The 21654-nt window shown below is 42.0% G+C and overlaps 1 protein-coding gene across 2 annotated transcripts in view; it reads right to left on the bottom strand.

Moving 5' to 3' along the window:
• Positions 1-21654, bottom strand: part of LOC106608803 (neuroligin-2) — a 235096-nt gene that overhangs the window by 125273 nt on the left and 88169 nt on the right. For both annotated transcript variants that reach the window (XM_045721728.2, XM_045721729.2), the window contains exon 3: positions 15897-15950. In XM_045721728.2, coding sequence (XP_045577684.1) covers positions 15897-15950 — 54 coding nt within the window. The remainder of the gene's footprint in view (positions 1-15896; positions 15951-21654) is intronic.

Below are 21654 nucleotides of genomic sequence, written 5' to 3'. Positions count from 1 at the left end.
ACGAAAATGTTGCATTTATTCCCATGTTTCATGAGTTATACAGTTGGCCCTCTTTATTTTGCTTCTCGGTAGAAGAGCTTAAGGGACAGTCTATGGGGTTTACCTCTACTCCTATCTGGTCCCTTAGCCTAACGTAGCAGCCGTAAGGGCTGGGCTTATTATTTACATTGAACTAAAATATACACGCAACAGGCAACACTTTCAAAGATTTTACTGAGTTACGGTTCGTATAAGGAAATCAAGTCAATTTAAATAAATGCATTAGGCCCTAAACTATGGATTTCACATGACTGGGTTATACAGATATGCATCTGTTGGTCACAGATACCTTACAAGTAAATAGGGGTGTGGATTAGAAAACCAGTCACTAGCTGGTGTGACCACCATTAATCTCATGCAGCGCGACACATCTCCTTCGCATAGAGTTGATCAGGCTGGTGATTGTGGCCTGTGAAATGTTGTCCTACTCGTCTTCAAAGGCTGTGCGAAGTTGCTGGACATTTGCGGGATCTGGAACACGCTGTCCTACAGGTCGTTTCAGAGCATCCGAAATATGCTCAATGGGTGACATGTCTGGTGAGTATGCAGGCCATGGAAGAACTGGGACATTTTCAGCTTCAAGGAATTGTGTACAGATCCTTGCGACATGGGGCCGTGCATTATCATGCTGAAACATGAGGTGATGGCGGCGGATGAATGGCACAACAATGGGCCTCAGGATCTCGTCACGGTATCTCAGTGCATTCAAATTGCTATCGATAAAATGCAATTGTCGATAAAAATGCAACTGTGTTCGTTGCCCGTAGTTTATGCCTGTCCTACCATAACCCCACCGGCCACCACCACCATGGGGCACTCTGTTCACAAAGTTGATCAGTAAATCGCTCAGCAACACGACGTCATCACGCTGTCTGCCATCAGTCCCGTACAGTTGAAACCGGGAGTCATCAGTGAAGAGCACGCATCTCCAGCGTGCCAGTGGCCATCGAAGGTGAGCGTTTACCCTGCAACCTCAGGTCAGGTTAACACCCTGGTGAGGATGACAAGCACGCAGATGAGCTTCCCTGAGATGGTTTCTGACATTTTAGAGTGGCCTTTTATTGTCCCCAGCACAAGGGTGCGCCTATGTAATGATCATGCTGTTTAATCGGCTTCTTGATATGCCACACCTGTCAGGTGGATAGATTATCTTGGGAATGGAGAAATACTCACTAACAAATGTGTGCACAACATTGAAGAGAAATAAGCTTTTTGTGTGTATGGAAAATGTCTGGGATTTTTTATTTCAGCTGAAGAAACATGGGACCAACACTTTACATGTTGCGTTTATATTTTTGTTCAGTATAATTCTGGATGTCATCTGGTTGTATTTTGCCTTGCCATAATTGTAGGTCATTCAAATTAGCCTACATATGTTTCTCATCATTTTTCACACAGAGCACCTGTCTGTTTGGGAAATTTCCATGCACCACGACTACACCATTGATGTTTGGATATTTCTTCTGAAATAGTCACTTTTACTCAGGCCCAGCCACACAGCAATTTCTGCCTCTGCCTCTGCCATTACTTAATGAAATGTTCTGAGAACCTTCAAAGAACATAGACCAGGTATTCTGTCAACATTCTTACAACATTATAGGTACAGTGAATTCGGAAAGTATTCAGACCCCTTCCCTTTTTCCATATTTTGTTACGTTACAGCCTTATTCTAAAACGTATTAAATAAAACATTTTCCTCATCAATGTACACACAATACCCCATAATGACAAAGCAAAAATAGTTTTCAGAAAGTCTATTATTATTATTTTAATACCTTATTCACATAAGTATTCAGACGCTTTTCTATGAGACTCGAAATTGAGCTCAGGTGCATCCTGTTTCCATTGATCATCCTTGAGATGTTTCTATAACTTGATTGAAGTCCACCTGTGGTAAATTCAATTGATTGGACATCATTTGGAAAGGTACACACCTGTCTAATAAGGTCCCACAGTTGACAGTGCATGTCAGAGCAAAAACCAAGCCATGATGTCGAAGGAATTGTCCGTAGAGTTCCGAGACAGGATTGTGTCGAGGCACAGATCTGGGGCAGGGTAACAAAACCTTTTTGCCACATTGAAGGTCCCGAAGAACACAGTGGCCTCCATCATTCTTAAATGGAAGAAGTTTGGAACCACCAAGACTCTTCTTAGAGCTGGCCACCTAGCCAAACTGAGCAATCGGGGAGAAGGGCCTTGGTCACACAGGTGACCAAGAACCCGATGATCACTCTGACAGAGCTCCAGAGTTTCTATCTGGAGATGTGAGAACTTTCCAGAAGGACAACCATCTCTGCAGCACTCCACCAATCAGGCCTTTATGGTAGAGTGGCCAGACAGAGGCCACTCCTCAGTAAAATGCACATGACAGCCTGCTTGTAGTTTGCCAAAAGGCACCTAAAGGACTCTCAGACCATGAGAAACAAGATTATCTTGTCTGATGAAACCAAGATTGAACTCTTTGGCCTGAACGCCTAGTGTCAAGTCTGGAGGAAACCTGGCACCATCCCTACGGTGAAGCATGGTGGTGGCAGCAACCTGCTGTGGGGATGTTTTTCAGCGGCAGGGACTGGGAGACTTGTCAGGATCGAGGTAAAGATGAACGGAGCAAAGTACAGAGAGTTCCTTGATGAAAACCTGCTCCAGAGCACTCAGAACCTCAGACTGGGGCGAAGGTTGACCTTCCAACAGGACAACGACCCTAAGCACACAGCCAAGACAACGCAGGAGTGGCTTCGAGACAAGTCTCTGAATGTCCTTGAGTGGCCCAGCCAGAGCTTGGACTTGAACCGGATCAAACATCTCTGGAGAGACCTGAAAATAGCTGTGCAGCGACACTCCCCATCCAACCTGACAGAGCTTGAGAGGATCTGCAGAGAAGAATGGGAGAAACTCCCCAAATACAGGTGTGCCAAGCTTTTAGTGTCATACCCAAGAAGACTCAAGGCTGTAATCACTGCCAAAGGTGCTTCAACAAAGTACTGAGTAAAGGGTCTGAATACTTATGTAAATGTGAGGTTTACAGTCGTGGCCAAAAGTTTTGAGAATGATACAAATGTACATTTTCATAAAGTTTGCTGCTTCAGTGTCTTTAGATATTTTTGTCAGATGTTACTATGGAATACTGAAGTATAATTACAAGCATTTCATAAGTGTCAAAGGCTTTTATTGACAATTACATGAAGTTGATGCACAGAGTCAATATTTGCAGTGTTGACCCTTCTTTTTCAAGACCTCTGCAATCCGCCCTGGCATGCTGTCAATTAACTTCTGGGCCACATCCTGACTGATGGGAGCCCATTGTTGTATAATCAATGCTTGGAGTTTGTCAGAATTTGTGGGTTTTTGTTTGTCCACCCGCCTCTTGAGGATTGACCACAAGTTCTCAATGGGATTAAGGTCTGGGGAGTTTCTTGGCCATGGACCCAAAATATCGATGTTTTGTTCCCCGAGCCACTTAGTTATCACTTTTGCCTTATGGCAAGGTGCTCCATCATGCTGGAAAAGGCATTGTTCGTCACCAAACTGTTCCTGGATGGTTGGGAGAAGTTGCTCTCGAAGGATATGTTGGTACCATTCTTTATTCATGGCTGTGTTCTTAGGCAAAATTGTGAGTGAGCCCACTCCCTTGGCTGAGAAGCAACCCCACACATGAATGGTCTCAGGATGCTTTACTGTTGGCATAACACAGGACTGATGGTAGCGCTCACCTTGTCTTCTCCGGACAAGCTTTTTTCCGGATGCCCCAAACAATCGGAAAGGGGATTCATCAGAGAAAATGACTTAACCCCAGTCCTCAGCAGTCCAATCCCTGTACCTTTTGCAGAATATCAGTCTGTCCCTGATGTTTTTCCTGGAGAGAAGTGGCTTCTTTGCTGCCTTTCTTGACACCAGGCCATCCTCCAAAAGTCTTCGCCTCACTGTGCGTGCATATGCACTCACACCTGCCTGCTGCCATTCCTGAGCAAGCTCTGTACTGGTGGTGCCCCGATCCCGCAACTGAATCAACTTTAGGAGACGGTCCTGGCGCTTGCTGGACTTTCTTGGGCGCCCTGAAGCCTTCTTCACAACAAATGAACCACTCTCCTTGAAGTTCTTGATGATCCGATAAATGGTTGATTTAGGTGCAATCTTACTGGCAGCAATATCCTTGCCTGTGAAGTCCTTTTTGTGCAAAGCAATGATGACGGCACGTGTTTCCTTGCAGGTAACCATGGTAGACAGAGGAAGAACAATGATTCCAAGCACCACCCTCCTTTTGAAGCTTCCAGTCTGTTATTCGAACTCAATCAGCATGACAGAGTGATCTCCAGCCTTGTCCTCGTCAACACTTACACCTGTGTTAATGAGAGAATCAATGACATGATGTTAGCTGGTCCTTTTGTGGCAGGGCTGAAATGCAGTGGAAATGTTTTTTGGGGATTCAGTTCATTTGCATGGCAAAGAGGGACTTTGCAATTAATTGCAATTCATCTGATCACTCTTCATAACATTCTGGAGAATATGCAAATTGCCATCATACAAACTGAGGCAGCAAACTTTGTGAAAATGAATATTTGTGTCATTCTCAAAACGTTTCGCCATGACTGTACGTTTTATAATTGTAATAGATTTGCAAACATTTAAAAAAAAATGTTTTTGCTTTGTCATTATGGTGTATTGTGTGTAGATTGATGAGATCATTCTTTTTTTTTTGAATAAGGCTGTAATGTAAAAAATGTAAAGGGGTCTGAATACTTTCCAAATGCACTATATGTCCTGTGCAGCCTAAAATAAACATTGTATGAATGTCAGCACAACCAGACAGTTTTAGTGTTTGGGAATCTATCACTTGTCATATCCCTACAATGTTCCCACAACCTAAATAAACATTCTGGGAACCTTTAAAGAACAGACAAAATTCGTCCTGAGCACGTTCTGGTAACATCAGGCGAATGTTATTACCACCCTAAAATAAAAATTGTGGAATCATCCACACAACTGGACAGATTTTGTGTTTTGGGATGTCCCTAAAATGTTCTCACCAGACTGTTTCCATAACCTAATGAAACATTCTGGGAACTTTTAAAGAGCAGATGAAACGTGTCCTAGAAATGTTCTTGCAACATCAAGTGAATGTTTTATACAAACATTCTATAATCATCAGCACGAATGGACAGTTTGTGTGTTATGAGAACATTTTCCGCTACCTAATGAATGTTCTGGGAACTTTCACAGAGCAAATTTTTATTTGCTGGATGAAACCCTACCTTCCACTAAGGGGTTAAACTCTAGGTGAACGGAGTGGAACGGTTATCCACCATGTTGGTTTAGGACTGAGGCAGAAAACAGTGGGAATTGAACAAATGTCTGTTCGAAATGATTACTGAAAAGTAACCGTTTCTGGGATTGGTTCCACTATACCAAATCCCACTAAATCTCTGCCCCATCACCCTGTCACCGCCTAGCTACCAGTCTTTTTCTATAGGCTTCCACTTTCTATCAACCTAAACAGGGATGGCCACTGGTCCTGTAGAGCTGCAGTGAGTGCAGGATTTTGTTCCAGCCCAGCTCCAACACACTCCTTAACCTACACAGTATCCCAAATCTCTAATACAGTACCTTCCAGTCATCCAAATGACATCTACTCATATCGCCCTACTGTCTGTCACTACTGTCTGTCACTACAAACACTTATAGTGCGTACTGGGGCCCATCAACATTTATCCCAACCCCCAACGTTAGATAGGCCACACAAAGTCTCTCTATAACGTTCCAGTAACGTTAGGCTGACAAGACAGGCCTGCTGGTCTTCTCTAGTTACTGCACAGTGAAGTTCTGGCATGTCTTGCCGCTCACGACTCATCCTGTTCCCTTTCTCTACTCATCCTTTTCTCTTTCTCCTCTTATCACTTCCTCTTCTCTTCCCCTCTCCTTCTTCCCTTCTCCCCTCCTCCTTTCCTGTTCTCCTCCCTCCTCCTATCTTGCCCTTCCATGTATCCACCGGTTATACTTCCCGTTCTATTCTAGTCTTGTCCTCTCATATTCGATTGACATTCTAGTCATCTAGCAGACGAGTTTATCCAAAGTTGCTTACAGTTAGTGCATTCATGTTAAGATAGCTAGGTGGGACAGCCGCGTCACAATCATAGTGAGCACGTTTTTCCTCGATACAGAAATGATCAACAACGTCAGCCGTTAGTAGGAAAAGACAAGTGCAATAAAATAAAATTGAAAAAAAACATTATGGGTGGGGGAGGGGGGGGGGGGGGGGGTAAGACTGAGATCTGATTTCAGACACTCTTTGAAGAGGTAGGGTTTAACATAACAACTCTAGTGTGCCGTCCTGGGTTTGCCCGTCCACTTATGTCTTACACAGAAACAGACATCTCCACTGTACACAGAGTGACTAACGCACTAAGAGACTCACAATGGAGGAAGTGGAGTACAGTGTGGCTTCTTCCAGGGTTTAGTTAGTAATTAGAGGGAAAATACCCAGACAACCGAGACATCAGTATGTTTTGTGTTGTTTCAAAAGACTGACAATAGACTTGTGATGTGATGTCTGGGAACGAGAGATATGATGTGTGTGTGTGCGTGCACGCCTGCGCGCACGTGTCTGCGTGTGCATGGGTGTGTGTGTGTGTGTGTGCACCTGTATCCCTGCCTGTGTGCGCGTGTGCATGGGTGTGTGTGTGCGCCTGTGTGTGTGCGTGCCTGTTCGCGCGCGTATGTGTGTGTATCCCCGTGAGAAGAGACGGAGAACAAAGATGAGATTCTGAGACATCAGCAGAGATCCTGTGGCCCAGAGGCAAAGCTGCTGTTACAGGAGCCAAGGCCTGTGTGCTGCAGGAGCACACAACATCAGAGCGAGAGATGGGAAAGAGAGATAGAGAGAGAGGGGTGGGAGAACGAGATGGGCTAAAAGGAGAGAGAGAGAGACGGAGAGAACGATGGAGAGAGAGAGAAAGGGGGAGGAGAGGGGGAGACAGAGAGGGAGACAAGGAGAGAGAGAGAGAGAGGAGGAGGGACAGATAGAGAGCCAGAGAGAGCGAGAGAGCGAGAGAGAAAGGGGGAGGAGAGGGGGAGGGAGAGAAAGAGGGAGATAAGGAGAGAGAGAGGGGGGAGAGTGCAAGAGAGAGAGAGAAAGAGAGACAGAAAGGAGAAGTGGAAGTGAAGGGGACAAGAGAAAGGAGAGAAGAGCATAAAAACAAGACAGAGAAGAGAAAATAAAGTGCACTCAAAAAGGGATAAATTAAACAAATTAGAGGTTCTCACAATGTTCTCACCAGATTGTTCCAACAACCTAGTGAAACATTCTGGGAACTTTTAAAGACCGTGAGGGAAAAAGCAGAGAGAGACCGCAAAGAGAGCAAGTTAGACAGAGAGAGAGAGCAGGAGATGAAAGGGCTGGAGAAAACTCAGAGAGAGAGAGCGAGAGAGAGAGAGAGAGAGAGAGGAAGAAAGGAGGTGGAAGTGAAGGGGACGAGAGAAAGGAAAGAGTAGCAAAACAAGAAGGAGAGGGGAAAATAAAGAGCCACTCAAAAAAGGAAAGATGAGACATATTAGAGGTGGAGATGGAAAGAAAGAAAACAAATGGAGGGAGAGTTGAGTGCACACACACACACACACACACACACACACACACACACACACACACACACACACACACACACACACCACAATAGATCTACCTCTCCATTTTCCTCCACCATCAACATGACACCACCATTAAGAGTGCACTTTGACTAGCTCGTCTTATAGCTACTACAGTACCTAGCGTCGCTGTCTATATACAACTTGTTTCATCTTCTCTCCATTGGGAGAGAACTCACTATAGCCACCCATAAGTATTTGGAGCCTAATGTATCAAAAGTGCGATATAAATGCAGTTCTTAATATGTTCATTACAACTATTACACACAGGGGTCTCATCAACACACAGTACATTGTAGCCTCAATTCCCATGGTCATTATAAAGTGATGTAGAAAGTACAATATATCGGATATGACGTCGTCTACTCTTTCCAAAGCAGATATCCGCTATAGTCTGGCTGTAGGTTAGGTAACATGTTTATTTGTGCTGGTTACACTCTTGGCATGTAAGGTCGAAGACACCGCTTTCCATGGACATGCTATTGTTCTGCTTTACTGTAAATAGAGTTGTTTGTCAGGGTTTGTATTGTGCTGTATTATAGGTACAGTGGGGTCTGAAATGATTGACACCCTTGATAATGACGAGCAATAATGACTGTATAAAATACAGTTTTCAAATACTGAGCAATATTGTATGCCAAAAAAATTGGGATTTATACCAGTACAATTGCTCAGAGAAAAATATTTTTGAAATACAAATCTCAAAAAGTTAGGGGTCAAAATGATTGACACCCCTAAATATTCTTATAAAGTAGTCAAAAGTGTAGTATTTGGTCCCATATTCCTAGTACACAATGACTACATCAAGATTGTGACTCTATATGCATCCACACTGCATCCCACTGCTGGCTTGCCACCGAAGCTAAGCAGGGTTGGTCCTGGTTAGTCCCTGGACAGGACAGCAAATGCTACTGGAAGTGGTGTTGGAGGGCCAGTAGGAGGCACTCTTTCCTCTGGTCTAAAAAAAAGATGCCAATGCCTCAGAGCAGTGATTGGGGACATTGCCCTGTGTAGGGTGCCGTCTTTCGGATGGGATGTTAAACGGGTGTCCTGGCTCTCTGTGGTCACTAAAGATCCCATGGCACTTATCGTAAGAGTAGGGGTGTGAACCCCGGTATCCTTGCTGAATTCCCAAAGGCCTCATACCATCATCGCCACCTAATCATCCCCAGCCTCCAATTGGCTCATTCATCCCCCTCCTCTCCCCTGTAACTATTCCCCAGGTTGTTGCTGTAAATGAGAATGTGTTCTCAGTCAACTTACTTAGTAAAATAAGGGTTAAATAAAAATAAAGACATACAAGATTGTGCCTCTACAAACTTGTTGGATGCATTTGCAGTTCGTTTCGGTTGTGTTTCAGATTATTTTGTGCACTATAGAAATTAATGGTAAATAATGTATTGTGTCATTTTGGAGTCACTTTTACCGTAAATAAGAATAGAATATGTTTCTAAACACTTCTACATTAATGTGGATGCTACCATGATTATAGATAATCCTAAATGAATTGTGAATAATGATGAATGAGAAGGTTAGAGGGTCAAATATCATACCACCAAGACATGCTAACCTCCCTGTTATTGGTAATAGTGAGAGGTTAGCATGTCTAGGGGGTATGATCTTTGACCCTCTAACCTTCTCATTCATCATTATTCACAATTCATTTAGGATTCTCTATAATCATGGTAGCATCAACATTAATGTAGAAGTGTTTAGAAACATATTCTATTCTTATTTACAATAAAAATGACAGAATACATTATTTACCATAATTTCTATTGGGCACAAATCATCTGAAACACAACCAAAATGAACTGCAAATGCATCCAACAAGTTTGTAAACTTACAAGCTTGATGTAATCATTGCGTGCTAGTAATATGGGACCAAATACTAAACCTTTGACTATTTTATTTAGAAGAATCTTTAGGGGTGTCAATAATTTTTGACCCTTACCTTTTGAGGAAAGAAAATGTTACTTGATAAACAGAATCTCGTTCTCTGAGCAATTGTATTAGTATAAAATATTATTTCAACCAAAAATGTGCATACAATATAGCTCAGTATTTGAATTATTTATTATAAACAGTCATTATTGCTGTTCTCTATCTTTATCAAAGGTGTCAATCATTTTCTTTCTGTTTTACTGAGAAATCCACTATAGAATCCACTGATTCTAAACATTTTTCAAAATGTCGGATCAAATTTGGATGGTTTCTTGGTAAAATATTGAAGCATTTCTTGCTAAAACTTCAATTTGTTTTTTCTAAGTTTTGTCCTGGGATCAACTAAAAGACAGGCCTTTCATAACACACGGAAAGGGTTTGAGTATATTTGAGTGAGTGTGTGTGACATTGTCTCTGTATGTGTGTGTGTTGTGTTTAGTTAGGGGCTCAGGTGGGCCTCGGTCCTTTCTGATCAAAGCTGACAAAGTGGTGTGAGAGAGGAGGATGGAATGATGCGCGTCGCACGCACACACACACACACACGCATGAACACACACACACACACACACACACACACACACACACACACACACACACACACACACACACACACACACACACACACACTCCTATCCTCAGAGATCAATCCCTTTACAGTGGTTTCAGAAAGTTTTCAGACCCCTTGACTTTTTTCACATTTTGTCGTGTTACAAGGTAGGATAAAAAAAAATGTTTGTCAAAGATTTACACAACATTTTCTAATGTCAAAGTGGAAGAAAAAAAATAACATTTGTAAAAAATAATTATAATTAAACACTAATGTTACTTGATTACATAAGTATTCAACCCCCTGAGTCAATACATGTTAGAATCATATTTGCCCCCTGAGTCTTGAAGAGCTTGGATTGTATAATATTTTCACCATATTCTTTTTAAAATTCTTCAAGCTTTGTCAAGTTTGTGGTTGATCATGACAGCCATTTTCAAGGCTTGCCATAGATTTTCAGGCCGATTTAAGTCAAAACTGTAACTGGGCCACTCAGGAACATTCAATGTCGTCTTGGTAAACAACTACAGCGTATATTTGGCCTTGTGTTTTAGGTAATTGTCCTACTGAAAGGTGAATTTGTCTCCCAGTGTCTGTTGGAAAGCAGACAACCAGGTTATCCTCTAGGATTTTTCCTGTGCTTAGCTTTATTCTGTTTCTTTTTATCTAAGAAAAAACTCCCTAGTCCTTGCCAAGGACAAGCATACCCATAACATGATGCAGCCACCACCAAGCTTGAAAATATGAAGAGTGGTACTCAGTGATGTGTTGAATTTGCCCCAAACATAACACTTTGTATTCAGGACATACAGTTAATTTCTTTGTCACATTTTTGCAGTTTTACTTTAGTGCCTTGTTGCAAACAGGATGCATGTTTTGAAATGTTTTTTATTCTGTACAGGCTTCCTTCTTTTCACTCTGCCATTTAGGTTATTATTGTGGAGTAACTACAATGTTGTTGATCCATTCTCAGTTTTCTCTTATCACAGCCATTAAATTCTGTTTAACCTGTTGGGTCTAGGGGGCAGCATTTGCACGTCTGGATAAAAAAAATGTACCCGATTTAATCTGGTTACTAATCCTACCCAGTAACTAGAATATGCATATACTTATTATATATGGATAGAAAACACTCTAAAGTTTCCAAAACTGTTTGAATGGTGTCTGTGAGTATAACAGAACTCATTTGGCAGGCAAAACCCTGAGACATTTTCTGACAGGAAGTGGATACCTGATGTGTTGTATTGACTTTAAACCTATCCCATTGAAAAACACAGGGGTTTAGGAATATTTTGGCACTTCCTATTGCTTCCACTAGATGTCACCAGCCTTTACAAAGTGTTTTGAGTCTTCTGGAGGGAGATCTGACCGAACAAGAGCCATGGAACGGTGATGTCCCATTAGACACCTGGCGCGCTACTTCATGTTGGGTACCCTCGTTCCAATACGTTATAAAAGGCTATGCATTCGTCCACCTTGAATATTATTCATGTTCTGGTTAAAAAAGGCCCTAATGATTTATGCTATACAACGTTTGACATGTTTGAACGAACGGAAATATATTTTTTCCCCTCGTTCATGACGAGAAGTCCGGCTGGCTTACATCATGTGCTAACGAGACGGAGATTTTTGGACATAAATGATGAGCTTTTTTGAACAAAACTACATTCGTTATGGACCTGTGATACCTGGAAGTGACATCTGATGAAGAGAATCAAAGGTAATGGATTATTTACATAGTATTTTCGATTTTAGATCTCCCCAACATGACGTCTAGTCTGTATCGCAACGCGTATTTTTCTGGGCACAGTGCTCAGATTATTGCAAAGTGTGATTTCCCAGTAAGGTTATTTTTAAATCTGGCAAGTTGATTGCGTTCAAAAGATGTAAATCTATAATTCTTTAAATGACAATATAATATTTTACCAATGTTTTCTAATTTTAATTATTTAATTTGTGACGCTGACTTGACTGCCGGTTATTGGAGGGAAACGATTTCCTCAACATCAATGCCATAGTAAAACGCTGTTTTTGTATATAAATATGAACTTGATAGAACTAAAAATGCATGCATTGTCTAACATAATGTCCTAGGAGTGTCATCTGATGGAGATTGTAAAAGGTTAGTGTATCATTTTAGCTGGTTTTATGGTTTTGGTGACCCTGTCTTTGACTTGACAAAACATTACACACAACTCTTGTAAATGTACTGTCCTAACATACTCTAAATTTATGCTTTCGCCGTAAAACCTTTTTGAAATCGTAAAACGTGGTTAGATTAAGGAGATGTTTATCTTTCAAATGGTGTAACATAGTTGTATTTTTGAAAAATTTGAATTTTGACATTTATTTGGATTCAAATTTGCCGCTCTTGAAATGCACCTGCTGTTGATGGAGTGCACCACAGGTGGCACGCTAGCGTCCCACCTAGCCCCAAGAGGTTAAGTCCCCATTGGCCTCATAATGAAATCCCTGAGCGGTTTCCTTCCTCTCCGGCAACTTAGAAAGGACGCCTGTATCTTTGTAGTGACTGGGTGTATTGATACACCATCCAAAGTGTAATTTATAATTCCACAATGCTCAAAGGGATATTCCATTTCGGCTTTTTTATTTTTACCCATCGACCAATAGGTGACCTTCTTTGCAAACCATTTGGAAAACCTCCCTGGTCTTTGTGGTTGAATCTGTGTTTGAAATTCACAGCTCGACTGAGGGACCTTACAGATAATTGTATGTGTTTGGTGTACAGAGATGAGGTAGTCATTCAAAAATCATTTTAAACACTATTATTGCAAACAGCGTGAGTCCAGCCAACTTATTATGTGACTTGTTAAGCACATTTTTTTTGCACCTGAACATATTTAGGCTTGCCTTAACAAAAGGGTTGAATACTTATTGACCATGTTCCCTCTAAGCTCCCCGGGAGTACCACGCAGAAGAGATATCAACCTGCGCAGAGGAGCACAAGATTGAACTTTCTAGTTTTCCCCTTTTTACTCAACACCATCAACGTTTCCCTCTGCTGTGCGACTTGTGATCGAATCAACGCAATATTAGCCGCTAACAATGCAACATACAGAAACAAACAAACTATGCGAGAGATTTTCTTGTAGGCAGAGTACGTTAGAGTAGGACTCTATTGCGCTGACAGGACCGACTCAGGCACGTACTCTACACAGACCGGTGCGCCATAACCAATCAGAGCTGCAGTATCCCTTTATGCAAATAGACCAATGCCGTATATGGATCTGTGTCATTCACTTTGACTGTGTTTACAGCATGAGTTTTGAGATCAAAGCAAGAGCTGCACGTACATTCTTTGCTAGTAAGTGAGTTATTAGCCCAGTTAAAGAGAATTTGTAGTCATCAATGGGGGAGTGGTCGCTTCCAACAGGAGCATGAAACATGTGCATTTCTAGCCATGTTTGAAAAGCAAGTCAGGTAAAGACCTTTTTTTTCCTGTCTTAAAGGGGCTGTGTTGAATTTTGAGACCGGCTTGAATAAGTAGCCAATAGACAGAGGGTAACATAATTTGTCTGATTCTCTGTAATAATGGTATGGGAATAATAACGCATTTTACATTGTAAAGTGGTTTCTTGCGTTGTGTCATGCCTAAGAACAGCTCTTAGCCGTGGTATATTGGCCATATGCCACAACTCCTCGGGCCTTATTGCATAAATAACCTCCTTCCAAACACTTGAACCCAGGAGAAAGCATCAAGAAGAGCTAGTCATGGCTTACAGTTGTCCTTTAGTTTACCTTTCAAAATGAAAAATACTAAACAACAATGTGTTTCTTATTTGCTTTGGCTTGAATACGATTTATTGAATGACTAGTGTATGCTTTCGGTTCACTCATTCAAACTAGAAATGGTTTCTCCTGCTAAGCATTGAAATTCTTCAATAAAAAGGCTGCTTTTGTACAGAGAAACTGAACTGGACCATTGAAGCACTAGGGTCCAATCCTAAATCGTCCCCTAAACCCTGCGTCCTATGCACTTGTGGAGATATGAGCGGAATTGACAGGTGTAATCAAACTGGTAGTAGCTCCACCTTGCCCTCTGATAGGCTAGGTGGAAGTTACACCATATTGCTTATACCAATCAAATCCACTCAGATCTCTACAAGTACATAGGGGACTATTTGGGATTGGCCCTAAGGGTCCACTTAGGTGATATAGCACTGACCGGACATTTAGTCGTAACAGGAAGTCAGAGAGATATTAACAGGAAGAAGATGTTACAGTAGTACTCATACTTGGGCTATGTCCCAATTATCTCTCCTCTGTCCCAAAGTGTGCACTTGTTCACTTCCCTTTACCGATTTGAAAGGAATGACTGGTATTAAGAAATATGGTGTAAACTCCCACCAGCTAATGCCTTCACCAATCCAATGCTTTAAGATTTGTGGGAAGTAGTGACCGAGTACACACTTAAGCAGAAAGAAGATGGGATGCACCCAGGGCCTTATTCAGGAAGTCCAGACATCGAACAACGATCTCTTTCGATGTATGATGTAGCCTATTCTGCCCTCAGTCTGACATTAATATCTGGCAAATAAAGGTATCATTTCAGCTCTACATATTCCATTTCTATCTGCCACTTTGTAAACATATGTTAAATGCTCCTGAATGACCTCCAGGAGTTAGTTATTTATTCGTTTGTTTCCATGTACTAGGAAGGTGACATGGGAGAAGGTCTAATACACAGGAATGGATTAGTATTTGACATTTGGATGTTATGAGGGTAAGCCTAGGTATCTGTATTCTCTAAAGAAAGGTGTACTATAGTAAAACGTTCTATTCACGAAGGTAATGAAGCATCAGAAGTTGGCCCATAAACAGGCAGGTAAGCCTATCTAGTAGCCAGCCCAACTTTGGGGCTGTGTCAATATGTCTGAGCAAAGAGAAACTCCCTTTCCCCCAACTCTCCACAACTTTCACTTAAAAGAAGACACAAGAAATATCAAAAGAACACCCAAGAGAAAAATATTCCCCTTCGTACTCAAAATGAGCTGTAAGAAGAAGATAATCCATCATATTGACAGCAGCCATTTTTTTTTTATGGTCAGGAAACGACTCCAAAAGGCAAGATGGTATCATCTCAACTGTGTTGTTACGTGTTGTAGCTAATAGTGTTGTTGTGTCTGTTTCTATTGAGAAAAGTCACCAGGAAGAGATCTTCATTCCGATAAACAGGAGAATACGGTCTTTCTTAAATGTTTCGCTCTCTCCATTTCTCCCTCTCTTTCTTTATTTGACTCACCTAATAATGCTATTCTCCCCTTGACTTTTGAAGCTAGGTCCATTGGTCCAACCATTAGCCATGTTTCAAGAACTATTCAGCTGTAATGATGATGGCAGAAAGTTGTTGTCTCCCTGCCTAGTCAGTCAGTCAGTCAGTCAATATGTCTGAAATGTTTTTTTTTCTGTAATAAATCAACTGTAGAGACGACACAATGTTGATTTCATAACTATTATATTGGCCAGGGCCTGTCATCAAACTGTTATTAAGCTAATGCTTTTTCTCACAGACTGACTGAATAGAATGTGTGTTCTTTGTATTCTTAATGAATGTGAAGATACCGAGTCAACACTGACACCAACACCAACACATTGTATATATCTTTAAATATATATCTTATATCTCATAGCTAAATCAATGGCTGTAACTATATATCCCCAAAAAGACTTAAAAACAAGAAAAAAGGAAAAACATGCAACGCAAAAATACCTTCATCTCTCGGTCTGTTCATTGTAGACTCATCGTGTTTTTTTGTGAGCGGACCTAGGGTGCAAGAAAAAAAGGGGGGAAAAAGAGAAAAGAGAAAATTCAAAAAAGATTACTGGCAAAAAAAACGCAAAGAAAAAAAAATCAAAAAAGATAAGAAGAGCAAAAAAAGATAAATCAGCAAGTTTTTTTTCTTTTCTCTTTTTAAAAAGAGGACAAAAACAAAACAAAAATGCAGCATCACAGACACATTATAAGAAAAGACAACAAATGCTTTTGTCAAGAGAAAAGAAGGAGCCCCTATATCTGAAGATCCAGCACTCCTTCTCACCCGGGAGAAACGGATAAATGAGTTGTCAGTGGTTGTTAACTAGTTGTTTATTGGTTGTGCTGCCCTTTCTGAACCCATGTTTTGTTACTTGTGTTCAAGTTGTATTTCTGGCTTCAGGGGACCATAGTAAAAATCTATGGAAGGAGAAATAGAGAGTGACGTCCTGTGGTTAGAAACTCAACACCCACCCTTACCCTCCCCTTTCCCCCCTCAGAACCCAAAAAAGGAACGTCGGGCGTAGAGGGGTACCAAAGAGGAGGGGTGGGCCTCGTCAAGACGCCCTCACCCGTAACCTACAATAACATGATTAACCCCCTGTTGTGATTCATGAATAGCGTGACATTTTCTTCACACAAACACTGATACCCCCCTTCCTTTTCCCTCTGTCACTACAGTTCCCACAATGATTGGTACTACAACATAAACAACATGAACACACTAGATTAAACATTTTGGGGGTTAAGACACACAACCAAATGATATCTTTATTAGTCAGCCATCTCTTGCGAGAGAGACACAATGAAAGGAACCTGTAATGATGAGAAATCATGTTAAACATGCGTTACAAAACCGGAGAAAGGGACAAAGGTATGCAGTTTGTGTGTGTGTGTGTGTGTGTGTGTGTGTGTGTGTTTGTATGTGTGTGTGTGTGGCTTAGATATAACCCTCAAAGTCATCCCCCCCTAGTGAATATGTAAATACATGTATAGCGCACAACAGGCTGTGTGTCAATTAGAAATGACATGTAGCTTGATGCTAGTTAACGGAGTGTGTGCTGTGTGGTGGGTAAAATGTGCATGTAATTCGATCCGCATCTGCCCAGCAGCTATTCTTGGCAAACGGAGGGGAGAGGGAGAGGGGGAGAGAGCGATAGAGGGAGAAGAAGGAGAGAGAACAGAAAGGAATGCTTCTCTCCTCCTCCCCTCCTCTCTTCTTCTCTCCCCAATCGGTGAACGTTTGCTGCGGAGGAACTAATGTTGTGATATGCAAAACAACAATCAGGGAAGGGGCCAATCAGGAAAGAGGCCTGGCCTAACAGGAAGCACCATCTGCTGTTGGGATTCCAGCTACCTATGAGGGAACCAATGGGCAGGACTCTGATATGCTGACAACCAGGAAGTCTGTCTGTCTCTGTGATTTGTAATCCAACGAAGTTCTATGTAACTGCAGTGATAGCTCAAAAATATCCAAATGTCGTTAACTTATTGCAGCCCGGGAAACTGATCTAAGGATAGGATTACGGTTAGCTAGAGGTAAATGCTTGGCAAATACAACTCGTTCAAGGAAAACGAATAGGATTATAACTGATGCCTGTACTGTGTGCATGGGTTATGGCTTCACATGGGGTTGAATAAGGTAAAGATATTGGGGGTCATAGAGTGGTTATAGCATATTGATAAGTCTGTATATAGACATCCATACGAGTGTGTGATGGTATGGTTAACAGGGTTAGGAGAAGGTTATCCTCAGATTGAAATAATCACCTGGGGGGGAAAAAAAGAATCAATTGAAATGATGGTAAAACTGTTTCCGAATGTAAAACGTTTGGTAAAACCTGCAGAATTGCAACCCTTCATGACGATGGTTGGATACAGCTGTGCAAATTAAATCCAGCATGTCAACCTGTCTGACATATCCTGTATGCATGTCATTCGGCATAACAAGAGGCCTATTTATAAACTGTAAAAAGAGAGAAAACTGTATGCACAACAGATGGAAAAGCCCCAGTCAATGAATGGCTCACTCATACAGTCCCCTGTATTTAGGCATCTCACAGTCACTCAGAGTAGTTAAGAGGCATCATCCGCATTTTAGGGCAGAAAAAGTAGAAGAAAAGCTTTGCCAGAAGTAATTTTGTGAAGTGCTAAAAACAAGTATAAAATGAAACAATAACAGGGTTTGTTTGTAGGGTCGAGTGTTAGAATGTTATTGGAAACACTTTTGACATCCATCATGATACAGTAATTGACAATTGTACAATTGACGGTGTAGTTAATGAAGAAAAACGACCACAGTCCTCTGTTCCATTACCACCCCTTCTCCTCTATGACCTCCCCCTCTTTTTCACTCTTCTCTTTCTCCAAATGTACCTTCTTTTCACCTTTACTTTCCTCTTCCTTCTCCCTCTGTTTTGCAGGTTGTCTAAGTGCAGAACAAACCTGGGTTCAAATACTATTTGAAATCTTTCAAATACTTTGAAGGTCACGAACAGTCCAAATCATGTTTTTCACGTAACTGGATGATATTTGGATGAAACCAAATCAAAGTATGATCTGTTGCTTCTACATTGATTAAGTTTGATCATAAAGTTACTGGTCCCCTCCCCCTTGTCAAACACTTGGATTAGTAAAGGGCAGGATTATTAAGGGGATAGGGTGACATCACCCTAACTCTCAATTCAATACACCAATGGTAACATGATATTCTCTTAGCTAATTTAAATAAGTGCCGCCTCGTAACCAACATCGGAGAAGGCGTGTTTGCGGAGGTAGGCGTGGTTTGGTACAGGAATTTGACTGTAGAGGGTCAGCAGAGATACTTATGGTTTTCGCTAGTTACTGACCAGCTAGGTCTTCAGCCAGCATGGTACAAAAGGGGGGAAGGGTTCTTCAAAACGCTGAAGCAGTTGTCAAGGCAACATTTCCGTTGACACAAGAGACATGTCAAATGGGAGATGTATGCAAAAGAATTCACGTCATTGACGCAATTTCAATGTTGAGTTGCTTTGTGGACCACCAAATTTGCTTGAGAATATTTTGCTGCAACACTGCTCACTGCATCAAAGTTTGCTGACGTGGGTGTTTCAAAGAGCTGTCGATCAAGGTGAGCTCATGAATATAAACTCCCCGCCCACTCAGCCTGTCTTTTGAAAGTTCCTGGTAGTTAGCCATGAGAGAAATTTACATTTCTATCCCCCCCAAATTTCTATCCCCACAAAATATTATGGGTGACATTTTAGTCACTCAAAAGGCTATTTTACATGGGAATCAGAATGACTGTTCGGGACCTTTAAGCGTTTGCTCTGGCCTGCCTGGAGTGCCAAATGTGTGGGGTTTGCCGTGTTCTGAACATCCTATTGGTTCCATAGAGCCAGGCAAGCTCAATCAAGCACAGCTAAAGTATTTTGAAATGATTTTGAATCGTATTTGTACCCAGGGCTGGTGAAGAGCATCTCACTGACTGTGAACCAGGTTACATCATATTTTAACTAAGCTCTACTTCCACCTCTAACCACACACACACACACACACACACACACACACACACACACACACACACACACACACACACACACACACACACACACACACACACACACACACACACACACACACACACCCCCGAGAGTGTAAGAGAGTCTCTGTCTGTGTGTGTATGAATCTATGTTTTGTGTGTCTGCATCAACCTGTGTGTGTGTGTGTGTGTGTGTGTGTGTGTGTGTGTGTGTGTGTGTGTGTGGTGTGTGTGTGTGTGTGTGTGTGTGCGTGTGTGTGTCAGAGTGAATTTGTGTACTGTCAGTGTGCGCATGGTGTGTGCACGTGCATCTATTAATATGTGCAGGCTAGCCCCACAGACTAAGAGTAAGTATAGTCTAGGTGTTGACAGTGTAATTCAGCAGACAGCAGTGTGAGTGTAAAGTTGATGTACGAGTGGATGGGAGCGTCACTGACAGGTTGTAAGTGAACTAAAAAGATGAATGATGGACGTTGGGCTGAGAGGAGTACAGGGGAGTGAGTGTGAGTGTGTGTGTGTGTGTGTGTGTGTGTCTAGTCTCTCAGTAGTATGAGTAACGTGACAGCGGGTCAGTGTTTTGTTTGTGATGACTCACACATGATGCTTCTCTCTCCCAGCCTCGCTCACGATGCCCTTCTCCCCCCATATGAAAGAGTGTGTCGGCCGCCCACCCATTCTGTGGCGCACGCCTTGTCAGCAGATGGCCACGCTGTGTGTGTGTACCATGACGCTATCTCCGATGCTATCTATTAATAGTATGTTTAGATACACTACGTGTGGAAAAATCACCAAGTATGATTCATTGGTTTAGTCTGTCTGGTTCAGTTGTAGGGACAGAAGGCAGTCGATCTGGCCTGAAATACACTCTCTGCATTCTTTTAGAAAGACCATTTAGACTGTTGAGGTTATTGATTAACATCTGGCATCTCTATTTGTTGTCCAGTGTTCCAGCCTGAGATGAAAGTCCCCCCTTGTCTCAATGCTTCAACAGTGTCTGAGAATTATAAATCTAGTCTTGCTGAAGAGAGAGAAGAAAGCGCGAGAGAGAGAGAGAGAGAGAGAGGGCGAGATCAGGGAACAAGGGACGCTAACACAGATGGGTCTCTGAATAGAGTGGGAACGAGAGAAGGGGAGATAGAGCGATGGTGTGAATGAGGTAGGAAGCAAGGTGAGACACCAGGAGAGGTTGCCGTTTGAATAGAGAGAAGTAGAAACAGAGATGGGTGTAGAAAAGAGCTCATTTGAAAGAGAAGAGTGGAGGAGAGTGGAAAAGAGAGAAGTTCAGAAATAGACAGTGTGGAAATAAAAGGTGAGAAAAAAGGGAAGCTAATATTTGAAACTAAGATAGCCAGTGTGAAACATACTGATATTTATAATGGAATGAGAATGGGAGGTGAAAAGGGGGTTAGAAACAGCGTAGAGGAGAGAGAGAGAGGAAGAGAGTAAGACAGACAGGGAGAGAGAGAGAGAGAGAGAGAGAGAGAGAGAGAAAGAGAGACAGAAAGAGAGGGAGAGAGAGAGAAAGAGAAAGGAAGAGAGAGAGAGAAAGGAAGAGAGAGAGAGAGAGAAAGAGAAAGGAAGAGAGAGAGAGAAAGGAAGAGAGAGAGAGACAGAAAGAGGGAGAGAGAAAGGAAGAGAGAGAGAGAGAGAGACAGATAAAGGGAGAGAGAAAGGAAGAGAGAGAGAGAAAGGAAGAGAGAGAGAGAGAGAGAGAAAGAGGGAGAGAGAGAGAGAGAAAGAGAGACAGAAAGAGAGGGAGAGAGAGAGAGAGAGAGAGAAAGGAAGGAAGAGAGAGAAAGAGTAAGTATAATTTCAATGTTGAGAGAGAGAAAGCGAGAAAGAGAAAGGAAGAGAGAGAGAGATAGAGAAAGAGAGAAAGAGAAAGGAAGAGAGAGAGAGAAAGGAAGAGAGAGAGAGAGAGAAAGAGAAAGAGAGAAAGAGAAAGGAAGAGAGAGAGAGAAAGGAAGAGAGAGAGCAAGAGAGAGAGAGAGAGAAAGAGAGAAAGAGAAAGGAAGAGAGAGAGAGAGAAAGAGAAAGGAAGAGAGAGAGAGAGCGAACCTGGCAGGTAGCCAGATAGTGACATTTACAGAACGGTGACGACTGAGAAGGCATGAAGGTTAAAGCCATTTTCTCCCCATGCAACCAGCCACAGCCACAATATGTGTGTCCCTCTCTCTCTCTCTCTCTCTCTCTGCG

The sequence above is a fragment of the Salmo salar genome, chromosome 07 (assembly GCF_965601325.2).
Source record: "Salmo salar chromosome 07, fSalSal1, whole genome shotgun sequence".
NCBI lineage: Eukaryota > Metazoa > Chordata > Actinopteri > Salmoniformes > Salmonidae > Salmo > Salmo salar.
This window is presented reverse-complemented; position numbering and strand designations above follow the sequence as displayed.